Here is a 22,345-nt window from a genome sequence, read left to right as displayed (position 1 = left end):
GCTGTACAAACTGTGAAGATGAAGTACAAACTGTGCAGTCTGTGGCAACAGCTACAAACAGGTAATCTGAAACTTGCTGCTGCTGCCTTTAGTTCCACCTGGTACATCAGTGACTACTGCAGGCACAGCACTTGTCAGCAAGGGTTTGGTGAGGTCTACAGATGTAATATCCCTGGCTGCAGAGTCATTATTGTCTACCAGTTGAATATTTATGCACTGTGAAACTAGCAGTAAGATATTCACAGGACCAAGCAACATTTATTGTCCATCTGCCAAGGAATGTGCAATGCAAAGGAGCCTAAGCATATACTAAGAAAGAGGCCATTATATTTAATTTTTTTCCCACGTGAAGAAAACTGCATGAGAAACATTGCATGTACACTACAAAGCTAAGTTATTAAAAAAAGCAGTTAAATCACAGACACACTTAGCAGCTATAAAACCCAATTACATTATTAAAACACATGATCACCTAGATCAAGTTTGAAAAATGAGAAAAATCAGACAAGTGTGCTAGACTATCACATTTTTGATGTTCCTATTTGCCTTCATTGTTAAAGATGACTTTCCCTCCCATTTCTCTCCTGTGCTAAGGCCTCAACACTACTGTCCCTCTCATCAGATTTGTCTCCCATGGGTGCATTCAAACTTCTTCCCAATGCCGGACCCATGGGCAGGGCAGGCAAGCTGCTTTCTCCTGTGAACTTAGCATGCTGCAAAACACAGCCAAGAGGAGAGGCAGCCCATGGAAAGTGCTCCTTGTCCTTGTCCTTGTCCTTGTCCTCATTCTGCCAGTGCTGACACAGGCACTGAGAGGTGGCACCATGCAGGGGGGAATTTAGCAAGACCCACTGTGAGAAAGTGATTGATCAGGAAACGTCAGGGGAAGAAGGCAGGACAGGACAGGGCTCTCTTGTGGGCTGTGCTGGCTGGCTAACCCACTGCCCTGCCTTCCATGGGCAGTGCAAAAGGGAAGGCAGGGAGAAGAGGAAGGTAGGGTGAGCATCAGTCTCCTACGCAGGGAGCTTGGAAGGACTGTAAATCTTCAGGAGGTGCTCAACATTTTGTGGGATTAGTAGGCTGTGATAAGTAGCCACAACACCACAAGCAACAGTCTTGTCAGTAACTGCAAACTGTAAATTCTGGCTTTCTGGCCCCTGTTAGAAGTCCTAATTATTTTGCTTGGGAAATCTGTCAAGAAAAGTTACAGGGAAAGTTTTGCTTACTTTAAAATAAGATTTCATTCTTGTTTTAGATATTCTCTCTCCCCTCTCTCCCCACTTTGATATCCTTTTGTATCAACACCAATTGAATGTTTTTTGTTTCTTGAGTGGATTCAAAGGACAACTTTCTCAGTGTTTGGCTATTGATAATTACAGCATTATATAAAGCTGGAGACATACATAAAATATTACAGATGTTTATGTACAGTAGGTGGATTGAGCAATATGTACCTGATGCCAGTACATATCTGGTATGATTAATACCATACATTTTATAACTCCTCTGGACATACATGAACATGTAGCAAAACTGTACTCATAATAACAAAGGTCAAGCTTATTGACACATTTTCTCCAAAGAAACTGTTTTCTTTCATTGATAAATGAGTGGAAAAATACATTAGAGTTTGAATTCAACACCTATTTCATTCTAGAAAATATACTTAACTTTAGGGACTAATATGCACAAAAAAAGAGCCAGGGAAAGGTGACCATAAATGCATGCTTAAATGCTTTGCTGTAGGGCATAGAGGCTTGCAAGGTCAAAGCTCTCCCCTGTATTGTTCCATTTTAGTGCACAATTTAATCCCAGGCTATTTAAATGGAAACTATACTTCCTTATTAGTACACTAGATATGCTTAGGCAGAAATATGGTTACAATTTCATACCCTAGAAACAGAGTTGAACTTCTAACATTTATGTAAGATTGTAGAATAAATATCCCATAGCAGGGAGCCTAAGCAAAATACTCCATGCCTTCCTGCATAGCCTGTGGTACAAAGTACCAGCAGTTTCACAGCTGCCATTTTAGAGACAGCTTCCTCTAGCCTAATTAGCATTTATGGATCTTCAAGCAGCAATTAAAAAAAAAATACCACTGCCTGGGTTTTATTGGTTTATAAATAATTCCTAGGCATGCTTTATTATTGTTTGTGGAACACCAGAGTGAAAAATATGTACAGTTCAAATGCAAATATTGATCTAATTTCTTGCATTGTAGGATAATTAAGCTACAGAGAATATTTAAATAGATAAATAGGGAATCAGAGCATTCCTCTGGTGGGAAAAGGCATGTTTATGCTAATGCTGTTCCCACTTTATAAAAGTTGTTCCTAGGAATGCAGTCTGCTTTCATATTTTAGCAATAAATGTTAAAGATATTGTGTTTTACAGCTGGAAAGGGGCTACTGTCACATAATGGGAACCAAGTTACTGCAGGCGTAAGGGAATATTCCACACATAAAGTGTAACCAGGACAGTTAGCCATATAAATTACTACAAAAAGGAAACTTTTTTACCTTTCTCACAGTGATGATGCCAACTTGGTAATTAGGATCAGTGTTAATATCAAAGACATCCAGCCCATCTCCATCCACAAGGCTGTATTTCATCTCTGCATTAATGCCTTCGTCCAGGTCTTTAGCAACCACACGGCCCACGGTGGAGCTGACGGGAGCAGACTCCAGCACACTCATCTGATAATGCTCTGGCACAAGCAGCACAGAGAGAGAGAGGAATAAAAACAGGCTGTGAAGAGGAGCCAAAAAACTGCAAAGCAATGCAAAGAGTGGATCAGGGAGGCCACAACACTGCATGGCCTGCAGACAGTCTGTAGTACCCGTCCCAAAGCTTTCACAGCCGTGTGATTTCCTTTAAAAAGACACAGCCCAGCTAAATTTCCTGGAGAAGTTTTATTTAGGTGTTTGTTATAGCAACAGGTTTGTTGAATGGGTTTTTTTTTTAAACTGCAGTATACCTGAAGATACGAACTTCAACTAGAAAAATAGGACAATTAACACCAGTGATGCTGCTGCCATGATACAAATCAGGATATGGAACAGATTTAATAGGACAGGCATCTTTTTAGTAGATCAGTTTGTACAGCAGGAATAAACATAAGTTTTGAGCACCACAAATCCTTTCTCAAGTCCCTGCAAACTTCTTTTCAGCCCTGAAGAAAGCTCAGGATCTTGTCTGTTTCTTTCAAATTTACTAGTTATTCTATTAAAATGTATTGCCTTTCCCTATAAACACTGTCTTGAGCACATTTGTTGCATTCCTAATTTGCTTAGCCACAAGACTGGGGAAAGAACAACCTGCTATTGTAAAAGTGTGATTTGAAAATATAAATGTTGTAGCTAAAATACATCTCTGGCATCATGCTTTATTTTCAAACCTTCCTTGATGCAACCCTTCTATTGACTGCACCAAATTTAGGTGCAGATAATAAATAAATAAATAAATAAATAAATAAATAAATAAATAAATAAATATGCAGACAATAAATGAAAATAATAAATAAAGGCAGAATAACACCAAGGATGAGGTTTGATGAATTGTAATTTTTCTTAAGAGTTTGATATCAGTTGCAATTCATACCACTTTCAAAACACACTTGGCAATAGTGTGCTCAAGAAGTTGCTCTAACAGAAAAATAAAAGTGGAAGTTGAGATTTCTTGCTGATCTTAGTGGAACACTTTGATTTAGCAGTACAACATGCAAAAACAGATGGAGAAGGAGAATACCAGCAAAAAGAACTGCGGGAGTTTGCATTACTCAGCTAAATGAGAAAAACGTCAGAAACAAAATGGCTTGAGATTGATTTGCACCACTAAAAGAATCAGTTTTCTTTAAAACCCCAAATTACATCCCTTGAAAGATTTAGTCCAATAAAAACTGAAAAGCTTCTTTCAAATTTTTAATGGCAATATAGGATTATGTAAATAAAGGTGATAAAAAATCTTATAAACAAAGAACAAAATATTGCAAATCTTGTTTTGAAGTTCACTTTTGCAAACACAAAGTAGTGTTTCTGGTAAGAGTGGAGTTGCCTATTTTTGCATCCATTAAGCATGGCTGTTACATATGTTAGGGTTTATCTGTATATTGCCAAGGTTTAGAGGAACCTTTCCTGGAGAACAGCCTGTGTGACAACCCACTCCAACAGGCAGCACAGCTCCCAGATGCTCCCCTGCTGTGGCCTGGCTGGAGGGTTGAATGAATTACCTTTCAACTTCCAGCACCACCACATGTCCCTGATTTGAGAGACATCCTCTGGAGATAGGATGAAAAGACAATCAGAGCAGCAATTAGTAGCCAAAGGCAATGGCCATGAGCAGTCTAAACACAACAGTTCTCCTTCCTGCCTTTTCCTGTAAATTAATTTCCCACCCTTTAAAAAAAGTGGGGTTTTTTGATAATTTTGGAGGTCAGAGACTTTTTCTGAAAGGCAAGGTGTTAAATAATTCCTTTTGACATTTTTCTGAAGGAGATTTCTGTATCAAATCTGAAATTCTGCCCATCTCTAGTTGTCACTGAGTTTGAAAATGGCTGTCATGAGAGCAAACAGCAGACATAAAACTCAGCCACCCCTTCTTGCCTGTCGTGGCACCACGGGTACTCACTCTGTGGAAATCTGGGTGGATTGTCGTTGACATCAGAGAGAGTGATGTTGACTGTGGTTGTTCCAGCTAATCCTCCCAGCTGTCCACCCATGTCCTTGGCCTGGATAATCACTTCATAATATTCTTTTGCTTCTCGGTCCATGTTCATTAGAGCTGTTCTAATTAAGCCTGAGATTGAGGGTGGAAAGGCGTTTGGGGAACAAAAGAGAACGGCAGTTAGAGAATACACAAAGAGGGTGGAGGGCTCTTGTTACTGTGTCCTATTCCCTGTGTCGGGAATGAGACCAGGGTCTGCACTGGGTCCCACCTTTCCTGGCAGAGTAAAACTCACCCAAGTGGAATCTAGGTTAACAGAAGGTGTGAATTTTAAAGAAGCCAGTTAAAATGCATCAGCTCTGGGACAGGCTGCCTGTTCAAAATGAAAATGTTGCCTTCCAAGGAAAAGCTTTTTGGGAACAGTGTGCTACGTTGAATTAAGGCCTGCTCAGGATGACTATCTCTGCACAAAAGCTGGAAGCGATGCGCTTTGCTAAAAGATCCACCAAGACAAGTTTTCCAGAGCGTTGCTGAGCACGCAGTCCTGGAGACCACCTGGCCTGAGCCCGCGGGCTTTGCTCGTGTCCTTCGGGACCCGGGCTGGAGCTGTGAGTGCAGAATGTGGGGAGGCTCTCCGGAGGGGCCACCCTGCTCCCCCGGACCGCAGGGCGTCCCTTCCCTTCGGGGCAACACTACTGCGAGAGGACATGAGGTGGCAGCAACACTTCTCGTATGGAGGCTGCGAGCGCCGGCCGGGCAGCGCCGCCGGTGCCGCGGGATGCCAGGCGCTCCCGCTGGCCCCGCGCTGCTCCCGGCTCTCCGTCCTGCAGCCTGCCAGCCGCCCCCTGCCCCTCCCAGCCCGCCAGAACCTCCAGGGTACTCCATCGAGCAGCCGGCAGCGCAGCCCCGGGATGAATGCGCTGCCATGGGATAATCCCTTGTTAGCCACACGTCTGGGATGCCCTTCGGGGTGGGGGCAAGCGTGTCAGCCCCAGGCACCCAGTCACATAGCACTTGCACATCAGGACACTATTAACCTGATTGATCAGCATTTAGTCCTTATTTTTAGCAGGAGTACAATGTATGGGTTTAATAAAAAAGCAGTAAAAAGATATTGCGTTGGTAATTATCACTGTGTGTAAAGGGAAGAAATAGTGACCGGTACGGAGCAACTCGCAGTGCGCTACTTTAATCTTCCTGTATGGAGTCCTTCAGAGTCCCATCCTGCAAAGCTGAGTGCCTCCTGTGAAGTGCTGCAGTTCCTCAGCTCCCATAGATATATAAATAAGACATGAAATTACTTAGCATTTTGGGAAGTGTTTTCTCCATATATGAACACTTTGTATAGGGAATTTCCACTCCTGCTTGACCTAAAAAAGACATCAGTGCCTAAACCCCAGACTCTGCCATGCCTATCTTTGGGGCCTCCAGTCCCTAGAGGAGGGCTAGTCCAGGACACCAAGAATCAGAGCCAGATCAGGTACCCAGAGGTGCAGCAATGCAGAGCAGGGAGCATCTGATGCCGCTGCACACAGTCAGCAAAGAAATGCTAAGGATGGTGGTGGACATAAAACCCATCCTTAGGGCTATAACAAAGGTTATAGGAAAGGTTAAGATCCTCAGATCTTCCAAAGAAATGTACTGGAACCATTTCTTTCACTAAACTGAGTGAGGTTTGTACCCTTAAGAAAACAGTAAAAGCAGAGGTGATGTCCTTTCTTTTCTATAACAGCCAGATAGTTTCTTAGGAAGTGGGAGAGTTCTTTTATCTTCTAGGGGAATATGATTGTGGTCAGACTGTAAAAGTACTCTGGAAAAGATAGGAGGAGGCTCTCAACTTTTCTTTGAAGTTGTGCTTTCACATAGACACTTGTTCAGCACCTTGAGGACAGTGACAGAATAGGAATAGGAGCACACCTCTGGAACCAAGAGGCTGTGTTGGGAGGTAAATGTTAAGGACTCCAAATGCTACTAGAGCAGGACTGCACTGAAATGAGTTGCCCACAATAGGATGTTTTAATCACTATCTATTAATACAAAGGAGCTGCTGGTCACTTATGCTCTAGCTCTGTTTTAGAAGAATGTCAGAGTGACAATAGCATTTTGTGAGCTACCAAATCCCACAGGTGAGTTTGCACAGGGGAAGTTGATTACAGTCGTGTGCTTATAATAGGGAAATGGCTTCTGGCTCACAACAGTGCTTACTCTAAATGTCAGTCCAGCTGGCTGAGGCAGCTAAAGGCTGAGGCATCTCTGAGCCTGTTCAGAGATGCAGATCTAAGTGACTGGGAAATTAATCAGAGGAGAAAAAGACTTTTTTGGAGTTAAATACCGATAAAGTACACGATTTTGGACTTAAGGGTCTATCTTCTGTATAAGCTGCATTCTAGTGGTTAAATCTGTACTGGATCTGACCCTGAATATTGATCCTTCACTTTCTTAGAAAAAATTTAGTACTCAGCAAATCTATGATTATGCCCTTATTTGTTGGTGGTTGATACCTGATCACAAAATGAGAAGTAGTTTATTTATATTGTAAATATAAACAAAGCTGAGAAAATAACATGCCACATACATGTCTTTGGCTAGAGCACCTACCCCGTAAACTGCTAACTTTGGAAGAAGTTTATTCAGTGTTTTTCCTATGTCATCCCCTAGGGCTCTGCAGTGACTATTGTCTCATGAGTTTCTGACCTTAGCACTGCAGATGCCCTTTAGAAACTGTCAAAATCTGTCAGATTCCATTTTGAATATGAATCTTGGTTGTATAGAGAAAAGAGAGAGAGAAAGCAAGCGAAACAGAAAAGGTGTCCTATAGATAAATGTAAGGTTATTAACAAGAACACCCTTAGGTAAAACTACTTCAGATAACTGCATCCTTTAGCTTGCACTTTCCAGTCCTGACTGGTTCACAGATGGTTTTTCCCCCTCTAAGTCTTGTTATCAACTAGATCTGTTGAAGACATTTTTCAGTGATAGAAGCCAGCAAGAGTATTTACAGCACCAAACCCATCCAGATCCTGAGTAGCAGAATATGGTCATTCAGAGGAATATATCACTGGAAAAAGCACGTTCTTCTTCTGGAGCTCACTGCCACAGCATTACTTTACCGCTTGCACAGTGCTGCTCTGTCTTGGCTCCACGCCACAAAAACACATTTCTCTGACCACAGCTATGATGCACTGCCCTTTCTTTCTGCTTGCAACTTTTTCTTTTGGTTTTCACACTGACTCATTCCCTATGAAATAACGTACCTGTCCGAGAGTCCACAGAGAAATATGGTTGTCCTTGGAGAATACTGTATACGACTCTCGCGCTGTTCCCATAGGTTGGGTCATCAGCATCTGTCGCTGTCACCTGGATAACAGAGGTGCCTGACAAAAAAACCATCAAGGTAAGACCTTGTGGGATAAAGAGCTGGCAGGAAAAGTACACAGTTCAAAGTAAATTGAAATGGCTAACAAGAGCTTTCCCACACCTAACTTTTTCACTTCAGGCTCGTAGTGCTTGTACTTATTGTTCATACTTGTACCTCATTAGCACTAAAGGAATTAATAGGTATTAATTTATCATGCTTCTATGGGAAGCTATAAAAGAGCAAGTACTCTATGGACCACAGTTACAGAATTGCTGAACTAACAGTACTTTGTTATGGTTGACAGAGAGATGGTAATTATATACTGCTTGCTTCTTTTCCCCTTGTCTTGATTTTAAATGTTTTTAGGAAGCAGCTCAAAGAAGTTCCATAGCTCTGCTGACATAAATCATGAGCTGTTGTAGCAGACCCATAGATGCTGTAAGTTGACTGAGGGATGGAAATTGTACACAAACAGTGAGCATGAAGGGCTGTATCTCTGAGATAATATCTTTGTTGGACTGCAGTTTACACTGCATGGCCTAGAGATTATACACTGCTGAAGTGCTTTTGCAACCCACACAGAGGCATATATATTTCTTTTTTCAATTGGTTTCCAAGATCTGCTTCCTCTGAAGCTAGTAACGGCTTGCAGGTGATGTAATTTATCAAGAACAAGGAGAAGGTGAGCACAACTGAAATATGTGTGGGTTTTGACTCCTAAAAGTGTCAGACAATGCCTTTATGAATGCATCTAGCCTTCTACATAATGTTTTGTGTTACAAACAAATCTGATGTTACTAGATAAGCACTTGAAGATAAATCTGAATTCAAGTTAGCCATTACCATTAAGAAACATTATTTCTGACTGAAACTTCTGTATTTGATGCCTCTCTCTGGCTTTATGTCAACATAATATTGAAGAATGAGAAGTTGAAGCATATATGTAACTTCAGGACATGAAATTTATATAGTATTATTATCTCTGCAGTGATGTCACAGAGCCAAAAGGCAATAAGCAAACAAAGACAATTAAAAAACAACGAAAAGAAGTCCAGGAAAACCAATATTTTATGTGATTATTTGATTTCTTGTATGGAAATAATTTCTCCTGACTTGTGTCAGGATAGGAAGATAGGAAGGCTGCTGTTTGTCTTCTGCATTGCAATAACAGGAGTGTCTTCTACATGACCCCATTCTGTGAAAATGGACAGCAAATAGTACCAGAATCTCAGGATTCACTGAACTCTTTTTAGTGCAGGCCTACATGAATGAGAAGGAGCTAATGATTGTTTTCATGTCTCCATGTTTTCAAGGGCTCCTGGACAGTAGCTGAGCTCAGTATGATCTTGATTAGGTTGGAAAGACTGTGTTATTTTCGGGATGGTAATGGCAGTCTAATGGACATTATTATTCTACCATCTGATGCCAGAGGAGAAGGGGCACTGTGTTGCTACAAATTGCCTAAACATGGCATGCTTGAATCACACCTTTTTTCAGCTCTCAGGCACGTTTGCTTTCAGAGGAGCTAATGCTGATATAAAGCCTGTTGTCTCTTTTCTACAGCAAGCAGGCACCCCAGGATAAGCTCCTCTGTCCTGCAGCTCCTGTGCAAGGGGCAGAAGCTGAGATCAAGGAGTCAGAGCGTTTGTGTTTTGGTAACCATCTCCAATTTGCTGTTAAGGGAAAGAGACTCCACAAAATCTGTCTTACCCACAGGTGACATTTCTGGAACAGAGGCTACGTAAGGTCCATCCAGGAACTTGGGCTCATTGTCATTAATGTCTTGGATTTTGATGATGAACTCTGACTCTGGCTCCATGGGCCGGCCCGTTCGCCTGTCCAGAGCCTGCGCTCTGAGGGTGTACTGTGACCTTTCTTCCCGGTCCAGCCGCTGAATGGCATGGATGTCCCCTGTCGTGTCATCAATCGTGAACACAATGCCAGCTCCCTCTCCCGACAGGATGTATTTGATAGAACCATCTCCCCTGTCCATGTCAGAGTGGAGCTGTGGAAAGGAGCAGGATGCAATTAGACCACGAGCTGGGTAAGCAGCTGCTGAGAAACACTAAGCACGTGATCATGCCGAGCACTCTGGTCTCACTGTCGGGACTCACAAGCTGGTTTTAATGAACTCGCTTTCCTGAAAGAGGCAAATAGTAAAGTCTGTATCGCGTAGCTGCAAATAAAAACCCTCTCCTGTCTTCCTGTTTCTGCACCCACAGCTGTGCCAAAAGAAAAGGCAGAGGCACCCAAACAGGAACAGGCTCTGTGCCTTTTTGGAATCTGACTCAACAAAATTACTATATTTTGCGTTGTTGCAATGGCCACTGAGAAGGTTTGGGATAAAGTGAGCAGACTCTGATTGCTCACATGGCTTAAGAGGAGTCAAACACTACAGGAGTACCATAATGTTGGGGCAAATAAGGCAAATCTGTTCGGGATCAAGGGGAGAGCAGAATTGAAGAGCTACCCAGTAACTGTTATGATTCAGAAATATTTTAATATTTTCCCACTAAATTTTAGTCATAAAATTAGTTTGGATCCTTACATCTTTAGGAAGGAATATTGTCAAACAGTAGGTAAGGTAAGCAGCAAGAAACAGTTGCTTATGCCCATGGCAGGCTATAGAAATGAGAATCATCCCAGATTTTCTAGGAAATTAGCAAACGTATTTATTGCATGACTGCTAATTAGTTCTGAGCAGCCACAGATAGCGGTGAATGCAACAGAACAGAGCAAGAGTAAATGCAGTACTAATTATAATCTAAAACAGGGAAACAAATCATTCTGGGAACTACACTCTGTTAAACACCTGGTTCCCATGAAATACTGGAATGATTATCAAAAGCAATCAAATGGCTTAATTTTACTCGCACTATGAAAATCCACAATGGTATGCTCATACTTCCATGCTTTTGAGGAACAGAGCATAAGGACCAATGCCCAGTGGCAGTAATCATTCAGTACCAGAAGACAGGAAGGCAATAGACTTGAGGTGCAATAATCAAAATGGTTCAGATGTGAGTACTGTTTTCCAGTGTGATTATCACTGTGGGAGATGAATAAAGAATAAATAATAATTTTTAAGAAGTAGTGAAAATGGGCTGGATTCCATCAAGTAAACTTAAAAATGCATATATGAGCAAATAATCTCAGAAATATGGACTGAATTAGGTGTGTGCTTAATGATGTGATGAGCTTAAAGGACATATGGGAGTAATCTTGGAGGATAGGGCCAAACATGGGTAAATATCTGTACTGGAGAGAAAAATCTTAGAATAACAAACTGAATAGGATTTGAAGAAATAATCTGAACAGAAATGGAGAATTTGTGTCAAAACGCAGAAGTCAAACTGTACAATTGATTAAAGACTATTCTCTCTAGAAAGAAAGAAGAAATCTTGTCTCTGAGCTGTTTAAAAACATAAAGGACCTATACAATAACTTACAACATAGGAAAAAGTTTAAGAGGAATGTGGACAAAATGTCATATCTGACCTAAGCAGTAGTGCCAGTGAAGCAGCTCCTCAGCTGTTTTAGGGCATGAGATTTTGTTGACTGGGGAGTGGAAAGACCTTTTTCCCAGTGAAGGGTCTGGTCTGGTCAGGAGATGCTCATTCTCTGAAGGGTGTCTCCCTTACTTGCCTCCCAGATAGGTCACACAACCTATGCAAAACTTGGACCCACTCCTGATTTTAGGGCAAGAGTGCTTTCAGCTGAGGTGGTATCCTGTGGTTTTCCATGGCATATCCAGCCTGCAGACAGGTCTGTATGGAGGTGGCCCATGGACTCCAGGCAGCTGCTGGGACAGCAGCACTGCAATGTGGCTGCGAGAGCTTGTGCAGGTTGTGACACAATCTGTCTCAGACCACTGGTATTTCACTTCCTCCCCCTTTGCCTCCATCCCTGCAGTGGCTACTGCATCTGAGAAACAATGATATTTTGGAGAAAAGCTGGCAGCTCTCAGGTAATGTATTAACTGCATGGTGGAAGAACAAGCCCAGAAAAAGTTGGCAGTGGTAATCAGTTAAATTTAGATGGCTGCCATGTGTATTAATTCACATGCAGGCACCAAGACTGCAAACTGGCATATCTTCAGGAAACACCATCTTGTGATTAATTTAAAAAAAGACAGTGGTTGTCATTACTTACCCTGAACAGCCATAACTCAGAGATTATCACTGTAGGAGCTAGTAAACAGGATACTTCCAGAAGGAGGACACTATTACAGCTTTTCAAATTGATTCAGAACCACTAAGCTATACCTTGGGCATTTGTTTCAGTGCATTAGTGCACCAGTGAAAGAATGCAGCTGCCGAGACAGATACAGATGTTAGACCTGATTGGGGAATTAGAGCTGGGCCTGTTGGAAGAAAATGTGTTTTGGAACACCAACAAATCCTCATTAAATAAGGAAAAAAAAAAAGAAAAAGAGAACGAGGAAGTCAAAGTCAAGTTAGAAGTCAAAAGCCAAAGATGAAACAGAAAAGATAGAGGAAAACAAAAAAGAAGGGAAACAAGGAAAAAAATGGAAAAGGAAAAGGAACAGGAATAGGAACAGGAACAGGAAAAGAATGAAGAAGAAGGAGAAAAAGAAGAAGGGAAAGAGAAAGAAAAAAAGAAGCATTTTTTGAAATAGCAGTGGGTGTTGTGGAATTTTCAGAATACTTAGAAGCAAATAATGAATCAAACTCATGGGTTAACTTGCACCTTCTGTCCAAAACCCTATTTGGAATAAATGCAGTTGTGAAGGGAGCAAACAAGAAATGAACATGGCATGCTATTAAGAATTTGGGAGTACAAGAGGATCTCTGTCTAACTGTGATTTGTTAGGAACATTGGGTCTCAAGCAAGACTAGGCAGTAAGAAATGCTAGCAGCACTTTTGCAGCTTCTTGTATAACCTGCTCTTTCTAGACAAAGCAAAAAAGAATATAAAAGACATACCACTGCCAGACTGCAATAAATCTGAAAGAATTTGGTGTCTGGAGGGACTGAAGCTCTCACCAAACCTAATATCAGGATGCTGTAGTTTGGAGTGTCAAAGTCACTGTGTTGGAAAAGTGATCTAGTTTTAAGTTGGCTCTGTTTTATGGGTGGTGCAATAAATTGTGCTGCCATGTGGTTGATACAGAGTAGGAGGAATTAATTTGTACTTTCTCCTCCATATTAAGGAATGGGTTATTGGAAGAATAAAGCTGATAACTCCTGAGCAATTTTTAACTGTGTCAACCCGCGTTGCTTCTTTTGATGAGAGGAGTACCAAAAAATATAAGGATTTTACATCTGCATTGGAATGACACATTTCCTGGCAAAGGGCATGTGGAAGAGAGTAGTGCTGCAGTGAGCAGCTCAGGGGAGAACCCACAGAGCTCTGCTAACCAGTCTGTGACTCCATCCTTGATGTGCTTCTCCCTTCTCTGCTTCCAGGGAGGTAGGACCTGCAGGGGATTTTTGTAAGGATGCATGAGTGAGTGTGGTTGATGTACATTAATAGTCTGTGAAGAGGTTGCATATTATTAATTTATTCAGCTGCTGTGATTCAAATGCTTCTTTGAAACAGGGTTAGGGACTCTCCAATACAGCAAAATGGTGAAGTGTGTCCCCAGTTCAATTACTGACAGAGTGTAGGCTGCTCATTGAATGTGGAAAATCCTGCTGTAGCAAATGAAGGGGCTTTGGTTTCCCTTGTTCATCCTATTAGCCAATAATGGCCACCTCTAGGAAAATTGAAGCCTTGTATTTATCTGTGACAGGACCAGGAACCCTCTGAAGCTGAAGTACTTTAAATCACTATCATGAGCACTGGAGAAAAGCAAAAATTGCACTGACTTCACATCAGGAAGTTTCTTTCATTTCCCCGTCCAGAACATATTTTGCACCTTGCCTTAACAGCTGTCTAGGAAACTTCACAGAACCATAACAGCCTTGGAAATCATATTAGACGAGCATGGACCTACGGTTCAAGTCAGGGTGCTTTTTTGGGTGCTCCAGTCGTGCAGAACCAGCCAGAACCAGCTGTACAGCTGGCTCTTTGCTGTGCATTCTTTCTCCTTCTGACAGGGGCTTGGAGAGGACAGATGGATGAAAGCAAGGCTGGCTGTGAGGTTTTTTTGGGATGTTGTGGGTGCTACCAGTTAGGAGAGGCCCTGCCTGGCTGGTGTGGGACCAGGGCTGGTTTGGAGGGCTGGTTGAGCAGCCAGCAGCAGACTGAAGCCCTGTTACGCTTCTGCCCCACTCAGTGCAAGCCTTCACAGAGCTATTTCTGAGTCAGCCTGGGGTGACTTGGGCTGAAAAATTTCTGGCCTGCCAGAACAATTAATTCACCCCAGGGTCTATTCCCTGCTGACCCCTTTCCCGAGGATCCGCCGTGAGCTGAGGGAGGCGCTGCCTCTCGGAGCGCCTGTGCCTCGGGCCGGGTGAGGCGAGGGAAGCCTTTCCCCCAGGGAGCCCCAGGCCTCACCACTGCTGGGATGGGCACGGGAGGCCATGGAAGCCCTGGGCCCCTGAGGCCCACGCCGAGCTCGGAGCCATTCCGGGGGATCCAGCCGTGTCAGCTCAGCGACTAATGGGCGCTGTTAACTATGGGAGGTAATTAGCCCTGGTGCGAGCACAGCCAGCGCCCTTGCAGCCTTGCAGAGGCGCCCTGACGCTTGGAGCGGGGGACACGGCCATGAGGAGCCGTGCTGGTGTCCTTCCCCCGGGCACAGCTGAGCGTGGCAGGCTCGGGAGTGCTGCTGACTGTGCCCCATGTGTGCGCTCCTAACCACTCCATCAGCGCTAAAAGATGAGCTGCGTCCTCCCCGTACTGGTTTTACCTAAGTTCGGCTCGTGAGTGGATGCCTCAAGTCATTTCAGATGTAACTGAGAATGTGAAATAATAAGCCTGGCCCTTGCTCCGAAGCTGGGAATTGCCTGAAAACAAATATTAATTTCTTTAATCAATAGAGATATCAAGAGCTGGAAAGCTAGGTGCACAGATGAATGAAGACTAATGAGGTCTCATCTGGAGGCAATCACTAGTAATACCATTGCTGTGGGAGGAAGGAGAGCACATCTTGCCGTCAGTCATGCAGGGATAAATCAGGAGGAGGTCTTCTAAAGCCCGTGGATTCATTTTGATTTATACTGGTGTGACTGAGAGCACAGTTTAGCTCTATAGGGCTGTAGAATGATAAATATGGGTCCAAACTGGGCCTCTGGATATGTAATTTTTTTTTTCCTGCAGATGGATAGCTTGGAAGGAGAAACGGAGCCTATATCGGATAAAAAATAAGCAATGAAATGCGAAGGAATTATATTCTGGCAACCTTTCTAAGTTATTTTTCATATATACCTATGTGTAGTCTCCACTTGTCATAGCTGCATCTGATATTCTGGACATGTAAAAACTTGATTGTGTTGTTCAAACACCCAAGCATATTAACTCTCCATATTTTTGTCCAGATTTGTCACCTTGGAGTAAAATAGAAGCAATAGTTGCTGACCATAAAGCATTGAATAACAGGATCAATACAGGGTCAGTGATTCAGGGTCTTTAAAAACAAAAAAAGGAGGATGGTTATAGTGAGACAGATTGTGACAGTAGATGTCACTGGTCTGATTTCCATGAGCTTCTTCCTCAAGGAGACACAGAAAAGTAAATGTAAAATGATACCAAGTGCAGGTATGAGATGAGCTCAGGAATACATTTTACATATATCTGTACTGATGGGTAGGTTCTTGGGGTATAAAGGATCCAAAAATAGGACCCTTCATAGTTGGATTTAATGAAGTGTCCATCTACCCTTCTAGATCTGGATCAGCTTCTCTGAAGTCCATAAAATTAACCTTGCAGTCAAGATGTGGTAAGCCAGAAGATAATCTGACTCTGAAGATTTGCAGAAAACAAAACCTGAAATGTCAGTTTTCAAGGGAAACTGGCTATTTAATTTGATTTTGGATTGCAGCTTCTAGCTGACTTGATCACGGACAGAAGCATGATCACAAACTCTTCCTTTCTTTCCTAATCCTTATATGTCAATATAACCTTGCTTTGCCTTGACATTGTAGGAGTCCCTGGAAAGAACACTGCAGATTTTCTAACACTACCTCAAATTGCAGATGATGATTGATGCAGCAGATCTCTTTGAAATAGGCAAATATATTGACAGCCCCTTGAAACAGAAATTATTCCCAAACAAAGGTGACATGGGGCAAAAGCTCTTGGGAGCAGAAGTGAAATTAATGCAGATGAAGTCACTGCCAGAAAGAAGGCAAAGGCACTTGAGGAAACATTCCACATTTACCACAGTCTACAGATACACAGATGGACGCACTCTTAGAACATTCTCTTACTGTGGGTCTTACCTTTCCAACGTAGAGAGGGTCAGTTCCTGTGTATTCCTCCAGAACAAAAAACTGGTTCCACACCCAGCTCCTCTTCATACGCTGATGCAGCTTGTCTGACAGGTTGTCTTCTTGCCCTTCAGTGAGGGGCCTGGCACTTCCTGACAGCACAGGTGTAGCAAGGTCCATCAGCCCCCAAAAATACAAGGAGACACCAAGTCCAAACAAGTTCTTTGCATTGCTCATTCTACCTGAAGTCCACATCCGTATACTAGGACTGACTTAAAAGTCAAAACACAGTTACTTGGGTCCCTTGAGAAAAAGGAAGGTCCTCTGTGTAGTCCTTTGAAACGTCCAGGAGAGATTCTGGTTCTCAGAAATGCAGTATCCTGTAAAGTTAAAGGAAATTCATAAGAGGATGCATTTTTCCTCAAGGCAAACGAGTTTTCTCCATGGGCAGATATGCTATAAAGTATTTAATCTTCTATATAAAAATGTATGATCAGGATGCACACCTTTTGAAAACAGAAATACTATTACCATATAAGCTGCAGACACGGAGCCTTAGGTACAAGTAACATCAGGGTTGAGTCAATAAGTACGAGTTCTCTACTCTGCTAATTTAACTGTAGGGTTGCTTTATGATATTGATTGGCATGAGTTAAGTGCGTACTCTTTAGAAATATTTATGACCAGAAGTCCTTAGAGAATATTTAAAAACAGTTCAATCTGGAAAATTATCATAGCTGGAGAACAATATTTGGCAATCATCTTTCTGTTTGGAAATGGTGCCCATTGTCATTACACACATGTCCATGCACACATGCCTACACAAATACAGATATTACTGCTATATTGCAAACCTTGAGTATAATTTCTGGAAGCTCCAAGTTATTTCTGGTTTTAATTATTCTTTAAGCCTCTCTGCGGCTTGAATTCAGGTTTCACACTCTGTTGCCTCCTCTCTGAGGAGCTGATTGCTGCTACAAATGCAACATTTCTAGAATTTGAATGGTCAGTTAGTTATTTTATAACCCACAAAATGTTTCATAGTGCTGATTATATGTCCAAGCAAGCCATGCTAACACATTTCTTTCTTTCACAGTCCTTTCAGACCAGTTTAGCCAAAGGAATGCTGACCTCTATCAGAGGACACTTTCTCATGAGTCTAGGGTCTTTTCTTGTCATGAAGTCAGTTTTGCTGGTGAGCTCACTCCAGGCTGTGGATTATAGCAAACCTTTCCTTCACCATTTTGCTGAACTTAATGATCTAGTGCTGCACACAAGTTACTCTGTTGAGTTACTCCATACATCCTCTGTTGGTCCAGTATTTTTGCTGTTCCTAAAAAGAACACTTCTTTTTTCATGACAAACAGACTAATTAGGAAAGGCATGTAGAGCTCTGAGTCTTAAGCCAATAGATAGTTCACGCTTCCTTTTGCTGCTGTTCTACACTTAGGTGTTTAGGCTTAATTGATTGTTTTATCTTGTGGAAATAAATGTAGCAGGGGATGTCTGTCAAATATTTCCAACTGAAATCCTTGAATAAAAAGGATTTTATACAGGTGTATGACTTTAAAGACAGAGACAATGCAATGTTTTTAACAAAGGAATGTGGTTGTGAATTCCCCAGCATCAAGGCTGGTACAGCTGGAGAACTGGGTACACTTAGAAACCTACTGAAACTGAAATTCAAAAATTAATCCAAAAGTTGGCTGAAATCTGAAAACAGCAGTGTGAGTCTGGAAGTGATGTCCACAGTGGGAGTAGAGACAAAATGACCATCTAAGACTAATTTCTACACAAAAAAGTTTCCAAGTATAAAGCCCAGAAGTATGACCACACAGAGCTGCTTGTCTATACAGTTGTGAAGTGTAGCAAACTAATGAGTCCTTTACCTTGAAAAAGTTTACAACCTAAGCCTGAATAGATACAACAAAGAAAGTAAAAACTGTAAGCACATAACATAGTAAAATTCTTCTAAGCAGAGCAATGTCCAGAACTGCTGATTGTTTAGACACTGGCTACATTAGGTGTTTATTGTCTGCAAAGTTAAAGAATGGGGATTTACCTAAACAGTACAAACCCAGAAAGACCACAGTAATCTCTGTGTGTCTGTCACTTCATGAAGAAGTTGGAAGCTGTTTGTGAGAGGCAGGGATGTAACTCACAGTCCCTGCTAGATGCCCACAGACAAAGGAGTCCAAGAACTGTGTGTGCAGAGCTCACCTCTCTGTCCTGTGACACCTTTGCTCCAAACCTCCAATAAAACCTCTGCACTGGGGAAAGCAGGCTGAAGCCCTCTGCACATAAGTACTCCCAACATGCTCTTGGCATGGTCTAAACAACAAGTTATTCTCAGCAAAGTCAGGGGGACATTATCTACAACCCATGTTTTGCTGGTGAGTAAATGTGGGGGAGAGCTTCCCACCATTCCCCAATATAATTTGAGGGAATACACCACTGCCTCTGCCCTGCAATGGGAAGAGAAACTGGGGGCAGGATATGATCCAGCAGCTAAGGTCCTACCTGGAGTTTTTGCTTTAAGAAATTCCATCAACTGCACAGGTCAGTTGCATTTTTGTTTATGTGGCAAAGAGGTGATACAACGTGATGGATCAGTTCCTGTGGCAATCAGAATTGTGTTTGTAGGTGAATTCTCAAACCACAAATTCAAAACTAATGGTGCCAGATGTCTCCTGCAATTAAGTTCAGCCATCAAGGATCAACAGTGCTTAGGCAGGGTATCAAGACATTGTTAAATGAACTTGCAGAGTTACCAGTATACCTGTAATGAGGCAATAGCAAAAGAAATCTGATCGTCAGGATGCTTTTCATCCACATGTGCATTAAATCAGCAAGAAGAAAGGTAAGTAAAAGCAGTGAAAAAGTTCAAGAGGAGTGACATAAATGCTTCAGTCTCTCTGTGAGAACACCTCTTGTCATGTGAACGTGCAGTTCCATGAGGAACCTTTCTTGAAAACAGTGTACAACTCAGTGGTCCCTGGCAGCAATATCCCTAAGAACATTTCTTATTCCCAGTGCAGTCTTATTCTGGGGTATGGCAACTGTCAGGAAACTTGCCATTAAGTAATGTAAAGTCCCATAAAAGGATGTTCCTTCCTTGAGTACCAGCAATTTCCCTATTTAATGCCAGCCCATGGTGACATGGTCATATATTTTTGTAGAAATGGTAGAAGGCAGTAGTACTGAAGTGGAACAGACTGTTTTTTTTTTTTTTTCTTTGTTAATAGCAGAGTTTCTAGTTTCTCATGCCTTTCCAAAATTATGAGCAAGCAGGGTCAAACTCATTGCATTTTGCTCCGCACCTAAAGACAAATTGATACCATTAATAACAATGTTTAGTCCACAATGGTTCCTCTCTGAGGCTGAAGGAGAATGAATTTTTTTTCTGTTTCAGATCCTCAGCTGGTGTTAAAGGGATTAAAAAGACTTTTGTTAACTTCTGGGCTGGGATGCTGCTAATGTGTCTGGGTTTCTTTTCCTGCAGCATCACCAACCCCAGGTGTGTACTCTTGGCTTCTGCATCTGCAAGGCCTGCAGGCCAAGGAACACATTTCTCAGCAGCATAAAAAGGCACTCATGTATATTTAGGGTTTGAACTGTGTGGTAGCACAAGTGATGGCTGAGCTACAGTTAAAGCCATGGGTAACTGAGTCTCTCAGAGGACCCATGCAGATGGCTTCAGCAGCTGAGTATGATGGATGGGTACAGGGTCACTTCAGCTGTAGACACAACACTTAGTTAGGATAACAGCCAGATGCTTGGGGTGTATTAGCTTGGTGGGATCTCTAGACTTAGATGATCCACAGTGGGTTTTGCCACAGATGGTTAGCTCACGCTTGAAGGAAGAGTCTGTTCTTTGCAGGCAATCAGGGGGACCCATCACACAGGAAGGGCTACTTGGCATTACTGAGTGAGGCAGAACTGAACTTTTAATGTTCCCTTAATGCAAATTTTTTCTTGGAGCCCTTCAAGTTGCATTCTTAAGGAAATCTGCAAAGATGGAATTGAAAAGCCTCAGCTTGCCATATGAAATATATTACAGAAACAAATTTCATGACTCAGCATGGGGATATGCAAGGAATTTGAAGGGGGTAAAGAGAAAGAGATCTTGTTTTCTGTGTTGAGACACAAAAATTATTGAGCTCAGGAAAACGACATGACCGAAATCTGTGAGATTTCTGCAGAGGATGCTTTATTTTTCAAGAAAAACTGAAATGTTTCATTTTGTTTCTCACATTTGTCTACTCCATTTTAAAACATTTAGGTGTATCTGTGCAGTTTATATACCTGATCCAAAGTGAATGCCTTTTTTGCCCCTGCTTTTGTGATGAATATTTAATTATCAGCTTGGTGGCTTAGGTTGCTTTCCCTGCTCTTGCCTTGCAAACATTGCTGAAAATCCTTTTTGTTGTCAACAGTTACAAATATGACTTTTGGCTTCATAAAGACCCAGGAAGATCTTTTTGCCAGATTGATTTTTGTGCTTGTGCTAGACTTGTGGTCTACATATGGTACAAAGAAATTACCTAATTGTTCTACACAAAAAAGAGTCTGCCAATGAAAATATTATTTTCTCTTTTAGCCCATATTGTAAATTAAAGTAGGCATATTCCAAGTGTGAATTACTCTTCATGCTCCAATTCTACAGACATTCACCCTCCCCCCACCCCTGCCCAGCACATATTTGTTCTGTCATTAAGTTGTTCTTAATTGAATAGCTAATTCTGTGCAAAGATGAAAAGGAAAATGAAATAACTACCAGAACCAACTTCTGGCATTTATTGCAAGTGACCCATTTATCTTGTTAATTTTGAAGAGAACAACACTTCCAACAAAAGGATAAAAACATTAATAGTTTGGATGACCATATGAGCACCCAGAGAGTTCCACTGGGATTGAAATGTATTGTTCTCAGTACGTATTTACATAAATGCCAAGGATTTTACAGTCAAAAAGCTCAGACTTGAAAAGCTTTACTGACACGCTTACTGTACTCATCACAATGAGCAAGAGGTCTCCCAGAAAGTCAGTGGACTATTTGCATTCATAAAATTAATTGCATGCTTATATCTTTTATGCCTGGTCCTTGCAATGGATTTTGCTGTGTGGACTCAGCACTCTTGTAGAATGCTACAGACTTTAGTGGAACCTGTGCATGGACATTGCTTAAGCAGAGGCAATTCATTTGGAGGGGATGTATTACACTGAGAAAGTGAGGAAGAGAGACAACCAGTTTTAAACTCCCCCTTCCATTTTCTCTGTATGTGAATACACAAATACATGTGACACTTCTTAAGTAAATGTTTCAAATATGTTTCTTAGCAGCACATACACTGCACTAGGAATATGCTAGGGAAAATGATTTCTGTGTTTAATGACACATTTAAATATTTTTCCCACAGTATTTTGCAAAATAAATTAAAAATATTGGTAATGACCACTGTAAGAAGAAATTAAATTTGACTGAATTCTTCAAATGAGCTATTGACTTTGTTCCTTGAGTTTCTCAATTTTGATATTTTAAAACCAAGGTGGAGGTGGGACTACTGTGCAGTTTTTTACCCACCATGAAATGGATTATTCTTTTATGTTTTCACAGATTAGTTCTTAGGCCTCCTGTACCATCATTTGCTGCTTTGACATAAGACACCTTTGCAAGAAGCCCACAGGAACACCAGTCAGTAAGCAGCTGTAGGCTGTATTTGGCACTGGACATACCACCACAGTGGGTGTTAAAACCACACACCAGGGATGGAGGCTCTGCTGATCCAAGAACTAAAATTTCTTAAGAAATTAATGCCATACTTGTCTCCTTTTCAGCCCTAGTGAGGGTTTATCTTGGAGTGCTGTTTCCAGTTCTGGCCTCTTCAGTACGAGAGAGACATGGAGCTCCTGGGGCAGGTCCAGTGGAGGGCAGTCAAGATGATCAAGAGCATCTCTCTTACAAGGAAAGGCTGAGGAAGCTAGG

General features: G+C 41.8%; 1 protein-coding gene across 1 annotated transcript in view; it reads right to left on the bottom strand.

Moving 5' to 3' along the window:
• CDH20 (cadherin 20) overlaps positions 1 to 22,345 on the bottom strand; it is a 119,468-nt gene that overhangs the window by 20,825 nt on the left and 76,298 nt on the right. The window contains exons 2-6 of the mRNA XM_056483915.1: positions 16,372 to 16,739; positions 9,734 to 10,028; positions 7,920 to 8,039; positions 4,630 to 4,797; positions 2,523 to 2,710 (exon numbers count right to left, since the gene is read on the bottom strand). Coding sequence (XP_056339890.1) covers positions 2,523 to 2,710; positions 4,630 to 4,797; positions 7,920 to 8,039; positions 9,734 to 10,028; positions 16,372 to 16,614 — 1,014 coding nt within the window. The 5' untranslated portion in view covers positions 16,615 to 16,739. The remainder of the gene's footprint in view (positions 1 to 2,522; positions 2,711 to 4,629; positions 4,798 to 7,919; positions 8,040 to 9,733; positions 10,029 to 16,371; positions 16,740 to 22,345) is intronic.

The sequence above is a fragment of the Oenanthe melanoleuca genome, chromosome 2, assembly GCF_029582105.1.
Source record: "Oenanthe melanoleuca isolate GR-GAL-2019-014 chromosome 2, OMel1.0, whole genome shotgun sequence".
NCBI classification, from domain to species: Eukaryota; Metazoa; Chordata; class Aves; order Passeriformes; family Muscicapidae; genus Oenanthe; species Oenanthe melanoleuca.
The sequence above is the reverse complement of the archived record's forward strand: the minus strand, read 5'-3'. Positions and strand labels throughout refer to the sequence as shown.